Source organism: Gopherus evgoodei, chromosome 4 (genome assembly GCF_007399415.2).
Source record: "Gopherus evgoodei ecotype Sinaloan lineage chromosome 4, rGopEvg1_v1.p, whole genome shotgun sequence".
NCBI classification, from domain to species: Eukaryota; Metazoa; Chordata; order Testudines; family Testudinidae; genus Gopherus; species Gopherus evgoodei.
In genome coordinates this window covers 40,008,778-40,030,167 of record NC_044325.1, presented here as the reverse complement: position 1 = coordinate 40,030,167, position 21,390 = coordinate 40,008,778, and the positions used below count along the sequence as shown (strand labels likewise).

At 41.7% G+C, this 21,390-nt stretch overlaps 1 protein-coding gene across 2 annotated transcripts in view; it reads right to left on the bottom strand.

Moving 5' to 3' along the window:
- SEL1L (SEL1L adaptor subunit of ERAD E3 ubiquitin ligase) overlaps window positions 1–19,252 on the bottom strand; it is a 52,772-nt gene extending 33,520 nt beyond the window's left edge. The window contains exons 1-5 of one of the 2 annotated variants that reach the window (XM_030558979.1): window positions 19,106–19,252; window positions 8,369–8,406; window positions 5,692–5,917; window positions 1,862–2,029; window positions 353–458 (exon numbers count right to left, since the gene is read on the bottom strand). In XM_030558979.1, the coding sequence (XP_030414839.1) occupies window positions 353–458; window positions 1,862–2,029; window positions 5,692–5,917; window positions 8,369–8,406; window positions 19,106–19,178 (611 nt within the window). In that variant the 5' untranslated portion in view covers window positions 19,179–19,252. The remainder of the gene's footprint in view (window positions 1–352; window positions 459–1,861; window positions 2,030–5,691; window positions 5,918–8,368; window positions 8,407–19,105) is intronic. The other variant, XM_030558978.1, reaches the window with a different exon arrangement.
- Window positions 19,253–21,390: the final 2,138 nt, after the last annotated feature.

Sequence of the window (21,390 nt, the reverse complement as noted above, 5' to 3'; positions counted from 1 at the left end):
AAACAATGGTTCTTTTTCTGAAGTAGAGAATTGCACTGCTTAGCAGCACAATGAACACTGTTAGAATTACCTGCACACATTCCATAATGGAAAAAGTCAAGCTACTTTTTGTGGATCTACTCAAAGAAAGCTGACATGAGTTTCTGCTCCTGTGAATGTTCTCCAATTACCATTTATTCTCAATGCCACATGATTGATTTATATAAAATTAAGTCTATATAACTTCTAGTATCACTCAAGTCTAAAACTAAGTGTCTCATTAAGCTGTGTCCTGGTTAAAAGACATCGTACCAAACCAAGTCATTCGCGTCTCCCAAGAAAGACCTATGTTAATGTTCAAGCATGGACTTACTCTTTCTTCTGAGCCTTTTTACTGCTTTCGTTAAAGATTTTCATCCCAGTCTGGTAAACATCCTCTGCTTCCTGCATCTGTCTTCTCTTATTAGACTGCTCTTCAGCTAAAAAGAGAAAAAAGATAAGTGGTTTAATCAAATGCAAGAGGCTGGTCTCTTAAACATCTGTTTCTGCTGGTCTTCATGGCAGAGTCTTCCTTGGCCACACGATTAGGGCGCTACCAAATTCACAGCTATGACAAATGCATCACAGTCCGTGAAATCTGGTGTCCTTCCATGAAATCTGGTCTTTTGTGTGCTTTTACCCTCTACTATACAGATTTCACAGGGGAGACCAGCATTTCTCAAATTGGGGGTTCTGACCCAAAAGGGAGTTTCAGGGGGGTTGTGAGGGTATTTTAAGGGAGTCGTGGTATTGTCATCCTTACTTCTCCACTACCTTCAGAGCTGGGTGGCTGAAACACGGTGGCTGTTGGCTGGGCACCCAGCTCTGAAGGCAGCGCTCCATCATCATCAGCAGCACAAAAATAAGTGGAGCAATACCATCCCATACCACCCTTACTTCTGCGCAGCTGCCTTCAGAGCTGGGCAGCTGGAGGGTGACGGCTGCTGCCTGAGGGCCCAGCTCTGCAGGCAGTAGGCTAGAAATAAGGTTGGCAATACCATATCATGCCATCCTTATTTCTGCGCTGTTGCTAATGGCAGCTCTGCCTTTAGAGCTGGGCTCTCAGACAGCAGCCACCGCTATCCAGCTGCCCAGCTCTGAAGGCAGCGCAGAAGTAAGGGTAGCAGTACTGCAACCCCCACTACAATATCCTTGCAATTCCTCCTCAACTCCTATTTGGGTCAGGATCCCTACAAATTACAATATCCTGATATTTCAGATTTAAATAGGTGAAATCATGAAGTTTACAATTTTTTAAATCCTATGACTGTGAAATTGATCAAAAATGGACTGTGAATTTGGTAAGGCCCTACACACGATCTTGTAACTGCAAGACAAGATACAGAGGTTGTGCTGGCAATGACGGAGAAAGTTGTCTCAATGGGCTGTTGGGTTTTTATAGCCACCCTTTGTGTGTTTGCCTAGTCTTTTATTTATTTTGCTATCACCGTGCCACTCAAATCATCCTCCTGGAAGGTGGGGATAAAAGAGAGAAAATTTCCTCAAACACATGTTTTGGCTTCCTTTCTGCAAGAGACAAAAGGGTCATATTTGTGCAGCAAGCCACCGACTTCAGTGCGAAGTATACATTGAATTCCCCATGTAACTTTCAAATTGTACCCATTAAGGTCACTTTCAGTTTCCACGAACCCAGGAAATAGGAGTACCACATGATAGTGTGGGAACAAGTATCTGTGTCACTAGGATGGCTCTCCCTTTCTCATTACTTCTACTGTGCAAACCTTATGTTTATGGAGACACTTGCCCACAAGGGATAAGGAGATCATTAAACTCAGTAAATATTCTTTGATGAAAGAAAACAGAAATGTATCTGGCTACTTACTTTCACAGAAGCCCCACTTTTGATCTCTCTTGTAATCATAGGTTGTTGCACACCAAAGCCTGCCATCTTCCCTCCCATCAGCAGTACATTCTGCATACTCCTTCTCCAGGAACAGGAAGGGGAAGTGGCAGGGCTCACTGTCTGCAGTGCCTCCGATGGCTGTCAAAACTGGAAAAGAACACCCCACAAGGAATGAGATCTCTCTCATGATTTCACCTCAAGTTAAAGTCTGTCTCTCACACACGTAGCAAACAAACTGTTCACCACCACAGGGGGACTGTTCACTGTACACCAGGTTTCTGACTTTTAGTACGACAAACTCATTAAGCTAAAAAGTTTCATTATTCATGCAACACTATAAAGAAGGGAAATAAAAAAGGGACATATTTGATATAAATAAGATTTGCATTTTAATGTTATCATTACTATATTATTAGCCGTTTTAGATTATTAAAAGTCTTAAGATATCAAAGCTAGAATTTGAAAATCTAATTTCGTTTCCAGTGCCCATATACTACTTGCTTCTGTACTGCACTTCACTCAGCTAGGGCAATGAAAAAGACTGATTAGATTGACATTTGGCTATAGGAAGTTTGATAGTTGGTTCTCATGTATTAACTTCAGCAATATTGCAGTTTGAGTCTCTAACATAATAGCGAAAGATTTAGATCTAAATCTCCCTGAATTTTTATGGATTTTTTAAAAATGGATGACATTTCTATTAGCTTTCATGAAAGTTTCTCATTTTACAAGCACTGCCAACTCTCATGATTAAATTGTGAGTCTCACAATTTTCATTAAACTCCCAGCTCCTGGAGTCATGTGAATAAACAGATACTCTCTCAACTTTTACTTTAAACAAAACCATAAAGTTTCTAGTCCTCAGGATTGGAGAGAAAAGCTTGAAAACATGACCCCCTGAAGGCTCAAAAACTAGAAAGCCATAAAACACTTCAAAGATTGTGGGGTTTTTTTTAAAGTGAGCCCAACTTATGATTTGTGAATGCTTGGTGGTTTCAATAATATTTTAAAGATACATTATTTTACAGGTTTGGTTTAAGTCACCTCTACAAAAAAAACTCAAGTTGTTTACATACAGGTCTTCTAGAATTACTAGGAACACTGCTATGCTGGACAATTCAAAAGATTTCATTTTTGGGAAGACAATGACATATGAGCAAGTTAGTTGCTTGCCCAACAGTACACCCTAACTAGTGGCAGAATGATTTTTCTTCACAATATGCACACAGTTATTTGCCAGCTCCAGCACTTATGGCACAGGGGCTTAGCATAACAGTCATGAGTAACTGCCAACTCTGGAGTAGTCTGCAGAATTAAACTGGCTACATGTATATTTTATTGTCACCTGCTCAACTACTGAACTAAAAGGTGTCCACAATCAGTGAACAACAAACTCAGCACCTTGTCATCAGCCCTGCTGAGAACTTGGATTTTGTCTATATTGCAGTTATTATTTTGGAAGGTCTGACAATTTTTTTCCCTGTAAGGGGGAAGTTTTAAAGTTACTTTTTTGGTGTTTCCCCCCTTATAACCATGTTAATCAAAAAGCTATGGAAGAATATTCATTCACTTTTTATAAGAATCCTAAATTTACTTAGCATTATCCCCTAAGTTGGTTTCACATAACACTATGCTGAAGTCTATGAAGTTAGAAAGGTTTTTAAGTACTGGTGACATAGCATAGCAGCGAGGGGGGAAAAAAGTAAACCAGCTTAGTTTGCACCTGCTGCGTCAATGTAGAGTAAAACTGAAACTCTGGTAAAGAACTTCTCTCTCTCAAAGTTGCATAAATAGACTAATGATGGTTTCATATGAACCAATAGCAATGAACATTTCCCCATCCTCTACTCATCAGTTCACCTTTTTGGAACTCAACAGCTGTTTACAGGCCAAGACTAGAGTTCAATGAATATAGAATTTGCCATATCAGGTCAAACTACTGGATTCATCAAGTCTGGTTCCTGGCCTCTAGTAGTGGAAAATACTGGATGCTTCAGAGGAAGGCAAATAACAAACACATAAAATGCATCAAGCAAATCATGTAGTGCTTTAGACGGTGGCATTAGTTTACAACTGCCTCTCACATCTTATTGCATAGCTATGATATTAGTAGGCAAACATCAGCTAGCCACATCCCATTTCCTTCCCTCACCCCACCTTCTTGTTTTTATTTTAAATTCAGGCACAGTATATTTTACTAACACCTAAAAGAATGCAAGATGCTACAGCCCATACACTGTGATAGTGCTGTTATGGGAGAAAAATGGAACCATGAACTTTGTATGAGAGGCAAGTATAAGATGAAGTTATTTATAAACTTATACATATTAAGATATCAGGTATGGGCTAATAAGCATATTTACTCAGGTGATAATCTAAGCGGCTGCACACAGTCAAGTTTGGGATTCAGCTATCTTGCTATAGTAGGGAATGTTCCAGGCAACTAGCTGAGGCATTTTTACAGATCATATTTGAACAAATGTGAAGACAAAGCCCTTTCATAGCATTTTGATGGGAAGATATGAAGTACCTTAATGAAATTTCACCTTCAGTTAAGAGGTCTGGCTGACTAAACATGATGCTTGAATTTGAAGGCTACCAACAATTGCTTATACTACTAAAAATGTCTTTTTACTCACTTTTCCACTTCATTGATATCTTTCATCTCTGTACAATGTCATACTCACCTACAGCAACATATACAAGTGCCCAAGAAAAGTGTAGAGCATTTTGTATTAGCTAGAGGCTACTTATGTTTTATAGGAAGTCACTTTTTTTTTTTAAAGTGTATAGAGCTGGTGGAGGTTAGCAGATTTTATTAGACGTAGTTCTGCACAATTACTGCTTCCTTTCACCATGCTAATCTGCATTTGTGAAAAGGCATATAAAAAGAACTGCTAGAGACAAAGTGTTGAGTTAAACATTAAGTTACCATGCAGTCACCCTGTTCCATAAGGTTAGAGTAAAAGTTAGTTTACTCTGGGCACATTAAAAATGTTTCCTTTTTATGTACATCAGCCTACGTCAGGGATACCCAAATGCCAGCTGCAAGGCAAGGATATTAATCAGATGAACTCTAACTTTTCATTATGAGTTAAAAAGCAATTCTTACTCAGTTTCCCTGTAACATCTGAGAACAACCAGGCATGGTTATGGGTATTTTTATTTGAAAAGTACCTAGTTTATATGAAATAAGGTGCTGCCCTACAGCTCCTGAGAGGTTGTCAATGCACAAAAGTTTTCTCAGTGTCAAAGTTTGCTTCCATTCTCCTCAATTTACCTCAAACCTGCATACAATCAATTACCAGAACAAGACGACCACTTATAGTCTTTCCCCTCTTCCCCATACGACAAAGCTATAATCAGGCCAAAAAAGTGACTACTTCTGGGGAGAGAAAAGCTTTAGATCATAATCTATGCTTCAGACTAAGAAGATATGATATGTTCATGTTAGAACTTCACGATTTGGATTGTCCTCTCCATTCACAAGTTGTTTAAAAAAAAAAAAAAAGAAGAAGGAGCAGGGCACTCTTACTAACTTGAGTGAATTTTCTTATGCTGTGCAATCAACAAACTATGGAAAACATTTTAAAATGCATCTGAAATAAATGATATAGGTATTAGCCAACATTACAGTTGGGAAAATTAAGGCTGCAATGACCATTGCATTCTGAAACCCTCTATTCAGTTAGACAATAGAGACAAATGAAGACTAATTCTGGATCCCACTAATCTCCCAAATTTTTCCAGATTGATTTTGCTTCTTGCTGTTGGTTTATGAAGCCTGCAGAATTCAAGGAAAAAGTTACCTGGTTTCTGTATTTCTACATCTTCCAAGTTCTTATTTAATAGGTTTGACATTTCAAGAGAGTTAAGCTCCTCCAACATGCTTTCTTTCTCCTCTTCTGGGCTCCTAAAGCTTTCGTCATCTTCAGTGTGAGAGTCTGATTCCTCTGACTCATGGAAGATCTGACCTGCTACAACACGGGTTCCTGTGGAGCGGTCCCCCACCTGTTCTTCTGAAGGCAAGGAAGTCTAGAGAAGAAGAGAGTAGAATTTAGGATACTAGTCCTCTCATTGACTACTACTATTCAATTTCTACCCCTTTTTAGTTTATAAAGCCTACCAGGAAACTGAACTTAATATCAGAGGGGAAGATGTGTTAGTCTGGATCTGTAAAAAGCGACAAAGTCCTGTGGCACCTTATAGACTAACATACATGTTGGAGCATAAGCTTTTGAGGGTGAATACCCACTTCGTCAGATGCATGTGTCATGTGGGTATTCACCCACTTATGCTTATGCTCCAATACATCTGTTAATCTAAAAGGTGACACAGGACTCTGTTGCTTTGAACTTAATATGTTACTTCTCATTCTTGAGCTTAAGATAAATGTGTTGAATTGTTTCTTTCAGCACCTATTCCCCACTTCCCCTTTAATTCTTATAAAAACACCACACCTCTTTCCACAATGGAGATGTCCCAAAACTCTTTCACAAAATTGGTTGCTCTTCATTCATGCAGATTGTGTGTACATCACTTCAGCTTATGTGAAAAATGGAGCTTCATTTGCGCTGATTTGGAATGACCTGTTTAAAGCTAAGGCACTCAACTACAGTCTTGGAAGTATAGCAGAAGGGGAGACTAGTTCCTTTTGTACTTAAGGGAAAAAACTATCCCAAAGTCACAGGAAAAATCAAATTTGGACACATGGACTCAAGTATTTAGTGGAGAGCTGACTGTATAAGGCTTTCTAAAGGGGAATCCTTTGTCCCAATGAGAAACAGCTAAGTAAACTGAAATTCCTCCATACAAGGGTAAAGTTCTTCCTGTACTGTCTTTTCTTCCACCAACAGTTCCTGACTTCATGTTTGAGGTATTCCATCTGAATTGTAACAGACTTTTCTATTACACTTAATTGAAAACTTCCTAAGGGACTTCACTTGCTCTATCAGTTTTGTAATATTAGTGCTCCCAACAAAGTTTCAAGTCTATCACTCTTTGACCACAATTCTTTGTTTCCCCTCTCCTAAAATCTCCCATTTATAGTCTAATATTTGTGAAAAATTAGAAGGCAAGTTGTCTACCATTTAGAGCAAAGAACTACAATTGAAGATTGATGGGTTTTAGCCCTAATACAGCCAAATAAGGAGGGAGAAAGAAGTGGAAAAAACCTTCACCCCACCTAGTCTCTTTGCCTCAGTTTCCTCACCTGTATGACAGGTATATTACCTATCTGACAGATATACTGTAAGGCTAAATTTGCATTTCTTAAACTTTGACGAAAGGTGCTACAAGAGGGAAGACAACCTTACCTTTGCACTAAACCAGCTTTCCCTATACTTAAGGCTGTGAGTTTGTCACGGAGGTCACAGAAATCACAGATTCTGTGACTTTCCTGGACATCCGTGGCTTCTGCAGCAGCTGGTGCAGTTGGCCCGGGGGTTGCCTGAGCAGCTCGGGCAGCCTGTGAGCCACACGCACTGGTCACTGCTGGGGCAGTCTCAGTCAACCGCCCCACTCCCCCCAGCCCCAGCAGGAGTTTGGATGCATGTGAGAGGGGCCTGAGGCACAGGAGGGGGGTTAGGGCTCTGGGCAGTGCTTACCTTGGGGGGCTCCCCGGAAGCAGCGACATGTCCCTCCCTCAGCTCCTAGCTCTGCGCACTGCTTCACTGCCCCCATAGCTTCCATTGGCCACAGTTCCCGGCCAATGGGAGCTGCAGAGCCAGCACTTGGGGCGGGGGCAGCGCACTGAGCTAGGAGTTGAGGGACGGACATGTCGCTGCTTCCAGGGAACCTGAGGAGCTGGGTAGGGAGCCTGCCAGCGCCGAACCCCAGCAGTAGGGGTCCCAGGCCATGCACCCCCTCCGCTACCCCAGATTTAGGAAGGGGTATATAGTATGTCACGGGTGCGTCATGGGCCATGAATTTTTGCTTACTGCCTGTGACTCGTCCATGACTTTTATTCTAAATACCCATGACTAAAACGCAGCCTTACAGATGCTACAATTTTAATACTTCCATAGGTCTTTATTATTAGTTAACTAAACCCTCAATGCACGAGGTAACATATATTCTTTTTTTCAAAGAGGTGAGTTGAAGTTCAGAGATGTTAAGTGACATGACCAAGGTCATATAGCCAGTTAGTGGCAGTTTCTAAACAGACTCCATTGAGTTCTGATTTTCAGACTCTTGTTCTAGTTCAGCGGTTTTCAAAGTTTTGTACTGGTGACCCCTTTCACATAGCAAGCTTCTGACTGCGGCTCCTCCTTCCCTTATAAATTAAAAACACATATATTTAACACCATTATAAATGCTGGAGGCAAAGCAGGGTTTGGAGTGGAGGCTGACAGCTTGCCACCCCATGTAATAACCTCATGACTTGCTGAGGGGTCCTGACCCCCAGTTTGAGAACCCCTGCTCTAGTAGCCCCACAAAGAGGGAGAAGAAAATGGAATGCGTTATTGGGTGAGACTTATTGCTTACCTTTGAGTCTAATGACTCATCCTGACTTCCTTCTTCATCTGTAAAGAATTTTAAAATTTAGTTCAGAAGCTATTTTAACATGTTATTGCCTAAATAAAAAGCAATAAATTTAGCTAGAACAAAACAATATTGCTTAGCATTACTCTTTTGAGATATTCTAGAGTTCGCTAGTACATCTAAAAGGCATTTAAATTAGAATTACTAAGAAGCATCAACTTTTAAGTTGCCAGAGAGTTTAATTATCGAAAGGCATTGACCGGGAAAGCCATGTTATCACCTTTTTAGTTAGATATATTTAAACATGGTTCTCAGTAGAAAGGTGCCTACGTGGTTTAACAGGCCAGTATATTCAAAGCCTCAGAGTGGAGATTTAGTCATTCAAATAGAACAATGTCAAGTTATCATGACACTAGACCATTATGTTGTCATACAAGGATCCAAATTTAGTTCCAGCCTGCAAACAAAAAACAATCAAAGCCTGTTCAGCCCTGGGGAAAGAGATATTTGTTAGACTCTAAGTCAGCAGAAGGACAAGGAACTCTAGAACACATAGTCTAGAGTTTGTTTTTATGATCTCAGGTAAGAGGGAAATAGAATTGTTCCACAGATCTATTTTTAGCAGCTTCAAATGTGTTTTGTAGACTCCCGTATTTCTCATATTGATTTTCCCTAGGTCCTATATAGTTAACGCACTCACTCTATCGTAAACAGCTTTTCTTATTTTTTGTTTGCACTAGTCTCCTTGATCAAGAGTCTCGAGTTGTCACACATGATGTGGGACCTTTGCAAGTATGAGAGGAGACCTGAGCATTGTATCATACCTAAACATAAAATACAACTTGCATAAGCAAAAATACAAGATAACCCCCCAAAATACAGCAGTGTGTTAAAACACTGAATATTTCACTTAAACCAAGAGTCAGGACAAATAGGGTTAAAACTACAAGTCTGTCCTTAACTCACCTTACTATGTCCAGATTATGCATTGCAGAGCCTTAAAATGGGAAATCTATTGTACTTCAGAAGAGATGGAACAGGCTGAGTTCAGAGAGACAAACCTTACTCTCATCAATTTAGGTACCCTTCATATAAAATAATAGCTGTTCGATACCTTGAATATAAAATTCTATTTGAAGTGCTAAATATATTAGCCACTTAAGGGCTGCTATATATACAGTAAGTGGAATAAAACACATTTCTGCTATTAACTTACACACATTGCCTTTGGAGCAAAGATGTGCTGGTGGAAAACCAACAGAAGTCCATCACATTCTGCTGCAGCAAAGGGGCTGAACACTTGCAGATTTTCTATCCCTAACAGCTCTGAAACAAGTGATGGAAACTGCGATGAACGTGACATTTTACTGACTTCACAGCTCTGATGATTCTACTGACACCATCTAGGAAGCACTACAGTTTACTGCCATGCAATAGCAGTGTTAGAAGTCAGCTATTAGAAGCTGATGCTCTTGCCCTTGTTTGCTTAGCCTGACTTCCTGTCATGAAAGATAAGTATCAGGATTTATTCCCGAACCACTCAGGCTTGCCCTGGCAGATTCAAATAATAGCAGCAGGAAATTATAAAGGCACCTTAAAAGTTTAAGAAAGGAGCAATGCCAGCTGTATTTTCCATTCTGAAGCAGACTGTAATGCTTTTCAACTCAGAATCTCACACACTGCAATTACTTCTCCCACTACTGGAGTGCAGTACCTTCATGGTGACACACAGTGGATTTTTAGAAGCGCATAGTAAAACTGCACATCCGTTTAGGTAAGAAAGTGAAGAATCCAATATCTGTTTTGAAAATGTAGGGGAAATTAGGAAGCAGAATGTAATTAGCAGTTGGAGTTTAGATAAAAAGAACAGGAGTACTTGTGGCACCATGCTCAAATAAATTTCTTAGTCTCTAAGGTGCCACAAGTACTCCTGTTCTTTCTGCGGATACAGACTAACACGGATGCTACTCTGAAACCGGAGTTTAGATAGGACACTCAGATTAACATCTTCACTTTTGAAAGCGGTATAGTTTAGGCCACGTCTACACTAGCAAACTTACAGCAGAGCAACTATACCGATGCAGGTGAGCCGCTGTAAGAATGCTTGTGTAGCCACTCTATGCCGACTGGAACTCTCCTGTTGACGTAATAAAACCACCTCCACAAACAGCAGTAGCTATGTCAGTGGGAGAAGCTCTCCCGACAACATAGCCCTCTGCACGCTGCCACGTATGCCAGCAAAATCTAAGCCACAATAGATTTTGATGACATAAGTGATAGACCTGGTTCTAAATACAGACTAGCAGTCAGGAATCCTATCCCATCTTGCATTTTAATCCTGACTTTGACAAACTCTATGGCCTTGGGCAAATCACTTATCCCCAGTGAGGAAGGTCAAGTTACAATACAATGGGATTAACTGCTTGCAAAGCATTCTGAAGATGTCAGCAATACTGTTTAATGCGTTACAAGCCCAAGGATATTTTTAAAGGCAACTGGTTAGGACATGAGCTTTAGGTGTCATCTGCAGGTTCATTGTAATCATCAAATATCAGCTAATACGTTCCTAAAAGAAAGATTTAAAAATAGCACTGATAGCCCCTCATTGCTAATTGACATTGCATATTTTATACACACACACACACACACACACACACACACACTATATATATATATTCCAAGGCGAAAAGGTACCATTGTGGTCATATAGTCTGACCTTCTGTACAACACAGGCCAGAGAACTTCCCTAAAACAACTCCCAGAATTCTATTTTGATTGAAAAATTGTCAGTGATGGAGAATCTACCACAACTCCTGGCAAGTTGTTCCAATGATTAATTACTCTAATTGTCAAAAATGTACACCTTATTTCCAGTCTGAATTTGTTTAGCTTCAACTTCCAACCACTGGATCATGTTATACCTCTCTCTGCTAGATTGAAGACCACATTACTAAATGTGTGTTCCCCATGTAGGTACTTGAAGATTGTAATCAAGTCACTCCTTAACCTTTTTTCTTAGTTAAGCTAAATAGATGGCGCTCCTTGGGTCTATCCCTGTAAGGCATGTTTTCTAATCCTTTAACTTTTCTAGTGGCTGTTCTCTGAACCCTCTCCAATTTATCAACATCTTTCTTGAATAGTGGGCACCAGAATTGGACACAAAATTGGAAAACCAGTTGCATCAGTGCCAAATACAGAAGTAAACTAACTTTTCCACTCCTACAAGATTCCCATTTATGCATCTGAGGATTGCACTAGCTCTTTTGGCCACAGTATCATATTGGGAGTTCATGTTCAGCCGATTATCTACCACACACTCAAATCATTTTTCTGAATCACCACTTCCCAGGATAGAGTTTCCATCCTGTAAATATGGCCTACATTCTTTGTTCTGAGAAGTATACACTTAGTTATATTAAAAACATACTGTTCGCTTGCGCCTAGTTTACCATGCAAACCAGATTGCTCTGAATCAATGTCCTGTCCTCTTCATTATTTACCACTCCCCCAATTTGCGTGTCATCTGCAAACCCGATCAGTGATGATTTTATGTTTTCTTCCAGATCATTGCTAAAAATTTTAAATAGCAGAGGGCCAAGAACTGATCTTTGCGCAATCCCACAGGAAGTACACCCTCTTGATGACGATTCCTCAATTACAACTACATTTTGGGATCTATCAGCCATTTTTAATCCATTTAATACATGCCATGTTAATTTTACGCCGTTCTCATTTTTTAATGATGTAGTATCAAGTCAAACACGTTACAGAAGACAACATCTTACTTTTATTAACCAAACTCAATCTCAAAAACTATCAAGTTAGTTTGACAAGACCCATTTTCCATAAACCTATGTTGATTAATTACATTACCCTCCTTTAGTTCTTTGATTAATCAAGAGACTTTATTAATTGTATGGCAAAGTCATACAAAAGCCAAGTCACATACAGAACAAAATACCAATAGTCTAAAAGGGTGTATTACCTCCATACACATTCTATTCAATGGGCAAACATTGGTTAATAATTCCCTCTTATTTCCAACAGTGACCTACCACTGCTCATTAACAACAATTACATGTGTATAGGGATATGAATGTAAAATTAAGGTGGGAGGGGTAAGGAGAATAAGTAGTACAAACCAGGACTAAATTTGTTTTGTTTTTGTCTCAAAAGCAAAACAATTGAACTGTTTCATTGCAGTTGCATCATGTAGCTTCTTTGAGAAGAATCAGCTCTAAATTAACAGGTTGCAGTTATAACACAGTTAAGAAGCTGTTACACAGATGTTCTTTCCAAACCAGACTGCTAAAACAAGGTAAAAACAACTTTAATTTATTTAGCTGTACTGGGCCCTTAAATGATTTTCCAGTTAAATTAGGTGGACTAACTTGCAGTGATACTCGATAATACTAACAGCAAAGGGATCATTTACAGACCTACAATTCTTGACACAGGACTGCTGAACCAGTACATGGACATTACCGTTATAATTAAAAGCACGCCTACGTTGAGAGAGAATGAAAAACGATCTTTTGGAGGTGTTAATGAGGGGCTAGTGGTAGGTCACTGTTAGAAATAAGAGGGAATTATTAACCAACGTTTGCCCATAGAATCACAGACACTATAATGTTTATGCACTTGCCAAACAGTGATTAGAGCTAATTGTTCATTTGCTTTTCTAAATGCAAATCCAAGCTCAGAAAAAGTGGGTCACTTACCATTTGCTGGATCTGTTTCAAGGGTTGCCTAGTGCTATACATGCTAAATCTGAAAGGGCTGATTAGAAATTAATCCTACCATTTTTTAAGCAAAAGGAGGGATAGTGCAGATTATTAAAAGATAATGAGCCAACAGTACAAGACAAACAAAACATTTTAGTTAGAAATTTAATGCAAAATTTCTCCATCAGGCCTGAACTTTCTTGTACCCCAAATGAAATTCTACCTACTTAAGTATGAGGCATTTCATGAGGATTAATTACTTGTTTTGCCACTTCTTTTAAGCACTCACATGCTCAAGAAAACCCAACCTATTAGTGATGAAGAAAGAGGACTGATAGAACACACTATCCACATTAGAAGTGCTTCTAGGAATAAGGGCTGGATAAGACATTTTTAGTACTTTGTATGAGGAACCAGAAATTAGGAAAAAAGTTGTGCAGTGCAGGCCACCTGAGGGTAGACCACCACTAAAGGTCAGACAAGTTTAGCCTAGATTCCGGAAGGGGAAAAAAAAAAAAAAAAAGGACAACTCCGGTGTCTATGTGCAAAGCTGTGGAAGAGTCAGCAAGAGTAGAGAAATTCTACTAGGTTTGGTCTAGAAAAGCATTAAATTACAGGTTAAGATGGCTACTCATCCTTTGGAAATAGGCAGAGATCTAGTAGTGCCATAAGGAATCTGCTAAAGCCTCATGAATGGCCCAACTTATCTCTGAGAATTAAGTTTTTCCATCCAGATTTTTGTAAAAGAGCCAAATTCTGAACAATTCCTCACAACCCAACCAATACTCAAGATATTTCAGTAATAGACCATCAGTGCAGGGCATTGTGTGTTTTTATTAACTAGGGAACATTTCTTTCATGGGGGGGGGTAACTGATTGTTTACTCTTTGGAATAAAATTTGACCTTTACTTATTTAAGAAAAAAGATAAACAAACGTGAAACATTAAAAAATGACTTTCCTCATATGGATAGATTTTTCTGACTATGCCAAATTTTGACACAAAATGCACTTCAGGTAAGAGACATCTCAACCAAGTTTGTACACAATGCATGCTTATTACAGCCAATCACAAGGCATGCAGTGATTCAGTAAATGTCACTTCTGGCTGTTGCCTCAGCAAGGTTAGTTTTAAATTGTCCTATTCAGTTATTTGTCCCACCACTATTCCGTTAGTGCACTGCAAAGACTGTAGTCAGTCAGTATTAGTCCTCTTATGGCAACACTCAAGGTTCCTTCAAACTCCTTTCGAACTACTGGCTGAACTTTTCCAAAGCTACCTCTACAGCAGTCCCCTTCTACAAATTATGATCTGGGATTTAGAAACTTTGAGGGAATATTTATTTTTGTATGAACAGACTTCAGCATACTACTTCCCACTCTAGTCAGACAGTAGGAGCACAGCACAGCAGCAAGAACGGAATGGAAAATACCTCCTCCCCAGTCGGGGGGAAGGATTAGACAAAAATCCCACAAACAAGCCAGGAATCAAACTTGCATCCTCAGCATAACTAGTGCAGGACACAGCCTCAGATCAGATCAGCAATAGCTATATGCAACAACAAAAGAATAAAGGATAAAATTTTAGGTGACAGTTATTTGGTTTTGAGATTTTAGTAAAAAGGAATGAAGCAGAAAAAACATCATTCTGATAGCTCACAAATACCAGAACACCTTGAAGCACAACTGAAACATTTCCAATATGTAACAGCAGCAAATGATGCGAAACCTAAATGTGTGTGTATACAAACACAAAATTAAATAAATACACACACACTCTTCCCATAAGCCCATGATTATATTGAACCTTCATAATTAAGAATCAGATTTATTTTATCCCGGCTTAACCCATCTAAGTGTTCTCACTGGAGGACTGTCAACATATTAAATAGAAAGAATGTGATTAAAAACGAATGGATAGCATTAGCAAGTACAATACTGTGACTGAGGCAGTGGGTAAAAAAACCAACCAGAACTGTATATGAAAGTCTGCAGAAACATATCTCTAGACTCAGCAATTTCAGCATTTGTATTTTACACAGACTTTTTTGGAAGCCACTTATGAAGCCAAAATAATGAAATATCAGGCCTTCTCTTAGTACTTCCACAATCTGGGAACTGACTTGTTGCAGGAAGACCAGTAATACCTAGTCAGGATTTATTTCTGACTCTGAGACATGAAATAAACCAACACATCAACACAAGTATCATACTCCACAAACATACCTAGAAGAACCTAAATAAGTCAATAAAGGAGGGAATGATTTGGAACAGTCTTTTTCAGGACCCCACTAAATAACTGTTTAGATATCTCCATAGCATATCTCCATACTCAATACAGATTAAACAAAAGCAAGCTTTTCTTTACAGTGCTGGTTGACAATCATCTAATAGCAGGAGGGAGTCCAACAACACCAGAGATTGCAAACTCTACTAACAAGTGGTGTGTATAGAATTTCAACCAAAATGGTAGATTTAATCCTTGCCACATCTTCCAGTTGCTCCTCCCGATTTACCAGCATCTCATCAATTTTATCTGGATTGAGCTTCATCAAGAGAGTCCTCATCTAAAGCACAATCTCTACCAAACAAATTTACATCTTATTCTGTAAACAGATGGTGAGGCTCATTCATTTGAGGTCTAATACTTTTCTTGGCATAACAGCAAGCAAGCATGGAAGTCTCCAATAAATTACTGATTTGAGCAAAGTTTAAGATTTTCCTTAAATTAAGATTTCAAAGTAGGATTGCGAGTCTTGGTTACAAGGCCAAAGACAGTACTTGATAAGCTATGTACCCAAATAGAAACCTTATCAAAAACTCTTGAATCCAGACAATTAAATTGTAGATTCAATAATTTGAGTGAGGCTTCTCAGAAATCATTTTTCCACAACCCATATGATTCAGGATTAGCCTCCAGAAGTTATGGGTGAGTATTTAGGAATTCAAATATCCACTTGGAAGGCCTGCTCCAAGCATAAAACAACTGTGCTAGTATTCAACAGCAAGCCTCTAGGCTTGTACTGGACCCTGTCAAAGAATGTTTCAGGTACCAATATTTTGCAGGATATCAGATAATCCAATAATAACAATCACAAACCAGAACCAGTTCACAAAATAACTTTCTAAAGCAAATGTTAGTTAAGAAATGCCTTTCCAGGATCACAGTGGCTGCCAAAAATCATTATGGTACATTCAAAGCTATATCTGGATCTTGACATGATGACCATTCCAATTTTTAGCCATAGCAACCCCCTTAGCAATATATAACAAACCAAATACATATTACCTACTACAGATGTTTGTACCTAACTTAAGCATCTGAAAATTATAATTTGGTGACAGCATCAAACTCTGCAATACATAATACACAGGTGAATATGTGTTCCAAGCCCCGCTCTGTGCTGATCCACAGAGGATATGAGTTGTTACAGCCCTCAGCTACAGAGCCTTGGCTCTTCAGCTGTTCTTGCTCTTAGCTTTGGATGTCCCCAGAACAAGCCTCAGTATTTCAGCCAAGAGGGCAGCCAACAGACATACATAGTGCCACATGTTTTAAAACGTACCCTATTGTTGAGGCTATTCATTATACCTTCAATATACTCACGATTTAATTTTGTATTAAAAAAACCACTTGAATACTAGGTTCAAAGTTCAACTACCAGGATATCACACTCAGAGAACACAGCCCTGTCAAAAAATTACATGCTGCATACGAGCCATGCTAATCACATGCAGTTAAATATCCTGCATGTACAACTGATTGATTCATATGTGGTCGGATAAGACCAGTTTTCATTTTTAATTTCTTTATAAGCACTCTGACAAGTGGTAGATGGTAACTGTATTGGGTAAGTGGGTTATGTTATCTTTTTGGCTTCAGAGAGCTAGATGCTTCTGTACTACACTTTGGGAAACATGCAGGTGGCCAATTATGTTATCTACAGAAGCTGTGACAACAGTATTTGAGATCCAAGTTGTCCTTGAACAAGGCAACCTTAATTTATTAACCCTCTAGTTCAGGGGTGGCCAACCTGAGCCTGAGAAGGAGCCAGAATCTACCAATGTAATTGCCAAAGAGCCACAGTAATACATCAGCAGCCTCCCATCAGCTTCCCCACTCCGCTCTTTCTGCCCATTGGCAGCCCCCACCCCCCACCATCAGCACCTCCTCCTCCCTCTCCACATCTCCTGATCAGATCAGCTGTTTTGTGTTTCCAGGCATGCAGAAGGCTCTAGGAGGGAGTGAGGGCATGGCAGGATCAGAGGAGGGGGCAGGGCCTATGGCAGAGCCAGGGGTTGAGCAATGAGCACCCCCGGCACATTGGAAAGTTGGAGGCTGTAGCTTCAGTCCCGGGAGTCAGTGCCTATACAAGGAGCCACATATTAACTTCTGGAGAGCTGCATGTGGCTCCGGAGCCACAGGTTGGCCACCCTTGCTCTAGCTGGTAGCATATGCAAAAGATAAAAAGTCTAGGACTTGTTTACCAAAAACCTATCAGACTTGACTGTGAAGTCATATTCTTGAGTGACACCTTGCAAGATCACAAATCTTCCAAAAAGCCCCTGTTTGGAGAGATCCTTTCCCCAAAAAGTTCAGGGTGAAGCTGTCTCTGCCTACGTCTACACTATAGTCATTACAGTGGAACAGCTCTACTGCTACAACTGTGCTGGTGTAAGGTCTCCCGTGTAGCTGTTCTAGGCCAGCATAATTAAACCACCCCAACAATTGCCGGTAGCTATGTCAGCAGGAGATCATCTCCTACTGACATAGCGCTGTCCACACCGATGCTTTGGTTGATCGGAGTGTGTTTTTTCCCACCCCGCTGTCCGACAAAAGTGTTATTGTAGACATAGCCTCCGTAGCCAGCTAACATCCCTTCAAGTATCTGTATGTAAAAACACAGGACGTCTGTGTGAAGTGGAGGCTGAGAGGATGTGAATGAGAAATAAATTAAACAAACAATGTAATTAACAAGAAATAAGTATTTGGAATGACATAACTAAGCACTGTGGATGTATTATGCACACTTACAACACTAGAGATGTTTTATTAATGGAAAAAAACTCTAGTACTGCTTACTGAGTAAAGACAGGTCTAAATTAGGGAAAAGGGTATTTTAATTATATATATAACACATTTTGGTTACAAGATGTTTAAAAACATTGGCACCCAGTGTGGACAATGCTTACCACCTTCTAGGATCCCCCTTAACAGCACTTCACAAACATGCTTAATAAAATCACCTTTTTTTCTACTCTACATAAGACCTAACAGATTTGGGGCAGTTGATATGTTAACTGAAGCATGATGTTTTTCAGTCCTTCTCTAAAACACTTTATCAAAACAGACAAGTCCCTCACCAGCAGCAAACCACAGTCAGAAGGCTAGAAGGTATTGACATGTGTTTCCACCTAATGCTACACCACAAGTTAGGTCAGCCACCTTACTGTTACCCATCCCCCTTCCCCTTCCCCTCACCATCACAGCACCCCATCCGTCCTGCTGTCACCTATACCCCAACATCCCAACACCCTCTCCCCACCTTACCCCCAACTACAACCATCGCTGGGTAGGCCACCCTGCCTTCCCCCATCCTCCCACCACCCCAACAGTCTCCCTACCTGGTCCAACACCACCCCATGCATCCCGCTGTCACTCATCCCCCACCATCCCGACACGCCCTCCCCAACTGACCCCACACCGTCCCCCCCCAAAATCTCACCATCCCATCCTCACTTAACCCCACACCGCGCCTATCGCTGGATCAGCCCCCCGCTGTCCCCCCGCTATCCCGACACACTCACTCGCTTCTTCTCACCGCGCCCGTTCCCGTGTCGCTGAGCCACGAGTCCCCCGAAGCCCCACGCGCTACTGCCACCCTCCCCCCAGCTCTCGCGCTGCCGTCCCCGAGGGACGGCTACCCCACGCGCAGGGAGGCGGCGGAGAGACGAGCCCCTGGCCCAGCCCGGGAGAGAGACGTGGGGGTTACACCCTCGGGGTCCTAAATACTGACCAGCGGTGGCTAGGCCGCAGCTCAGCACCGCCGCTGCGCAGAGTAACAACGCCAGCCGCTTCCGCAGATCCATCGCAGGTCTCCTGTGAGGCGACAACGCCGCCGAGGAGCCCCAAGTCCAGCTTCCCCACCCCGCCCACCTGCCTTGAGGGGGCCAATCACGCCACACTAGCTCTAGGACAACAACCAATTACTGTTAGCCGTTTGCAGCGCGGGCGGCTCATTGGACGCTAGCTTCTCCGACATGGCCACCTTGGATTGGCTGAGCACATTATTTACTGACGGATACTTTCTCCCGGCCAATCGAATCTCAAGAAGGGAAAAGCAAACCCGACAGCGCCAGCCCAGGTAGATCAAATGTCCGGACTACAATACCCAGAATGCATTCTGGGCCTATCACCACAATGCCCACAAGGCATGGCGGAGAGTGCGTCATACACCAGCTGTGGCAGGCAGTGTGAGGAGTTAAGTTCTAGTTCACGCTTTAGCGTGGGCTGGAAGAGATTTGTGCTCCCTCAGCTGGGGGCGGGGGTGGGGGCGAGGTGCAAATAAGAGCTGGTGGGTCCCAACAGCCCTGTATTATAAGCGACGTCCCTTGTACCCTACCAAATCTTCAGCATTTTAGCCTGCATTCTACAACAGGGTGTCAGTACTCACCGGTGCATCATCTTTCCACTCTCCTCCCCTCTGTGCTGCGGAGGGAAAGCTGCCAATTTTGGTTGGACGTATTTTCGGGAGGTTGCATCACATGACATAAACTTTAATTAAAGATTAATCTTTAATAGCTGGGGACTCCAGGACAATCCTGGAGGGTTGGCAACCTAAACAGATGAGGCGGTGCTCAAGGGCCAGGGTTGGGAGGGGAGTGGAAAGATGGACCCTGTGAGTACTGGCCCATTGCTGGACAGGGTCCCTGCTGACTCCAGCCCTTAAGCACAGCAATCACATCTGCTTTCCCTGCACAGACTCTATCAGGCAGAGCGAGTGTACAGACTGTGTGTCCCGGAGCTGCGCCGAAGGGTGGAATCAGGAAGGAGCTCTGTCCAGCAGTGGGGGTCATTACTTCCGGGTGTAGAGTCTTTGCCAATGACCCCAGCATGATGCACAGTGCTGCAGCAGGCAAAGACCAGCAACTGTAGTCTCCAACTTGGTTCCTGGCATCCCTGCTGAACCTCAACAGGAGTTGCAGGGGGTCTGGCCCAGCAACTGAGGCCCTGAGTTCTCTGCTACATCCACAGCTGGAGAGAGAGGGAAACCCTAGGAAGCATGGAGGTGGGGAAAGGCATAGGCGCTGACTCAATCGGTGCTCTGCTCCCATCAGCAGCCAAGTTCCCCACTCTCTCCCAGCTCACCTCCACCTCCACCTTCTCCCTTGAGCACGCAGCATTCCTTCTTCTCCCCCTAGCTCCCAGCGCTTGCCACCTGTTTTGCGGTGGCAAGTGCTGGGAGGGAAGAGGGGGACCAGGGCAGAGATTTGGGGAAGGAGTCCAATGGGGCAGAGAGGGGGCACAGTTGGGGGGCAACCTTGGGGAAGAGGTTGTAATGGGGGCGGGGTGGGGGTGGGTGCAGGGGCAGGGGCGAGAGAGGGGTTGAGCACCCACCAGCACCAGGAAAAGTTGGCACCTATGGGAAAAGGGACTTGTCCCCAGAGGTTCAAGTGAAAATTGGGGTCATCTGAGGTCTGTTCCATATTTTTTAAATACAGTGTTGGCAACCCTCCTGGGAAAGACCCTCAAAGGGCAACACTAGAGCTAATGCTAACCCGCACACCCTCTCCCCCAGTTCCTGAGGAGTGGAGATCAACCACCAACCAGCCCTGTGGAGCTGATCAGGAAAAGCTTTATAGAAAATTCTTCTCATTTTATTTAAATCTCCAGATTTGATTAGAATTACAAAATTTGAAAACTCCCACCCCACCATAAAACTGAACAGAAAACACAGCACTGATAGCGAATTGTGAACCTCTTGTCAAAATGTCACCTACTTTCTTCCAGAAATTTTGAAATTTAATAAGAAATTGAGAAGTGTTGACCACTTCTACTGCTAGCAAACCCAGCAGGAATTAGTATTGCTCAGACTCATACTTTGTGCTATCACGTCTATGCAGAGGGGGCAAATGGCAGCCTCTTAGCTCCTGAAAAGTAGGGAATGGCTATTTTAATTCAGCTGGGAAACAGAATGTGCTGATGCAAGAAAGCTTATTCTTGGAAGATTTGGACAAGAGCAGATGAGTAGGAAGAGACTAAGTTGCAAAGGGCCTTATGGTAAATACTAGAAAATTTGAA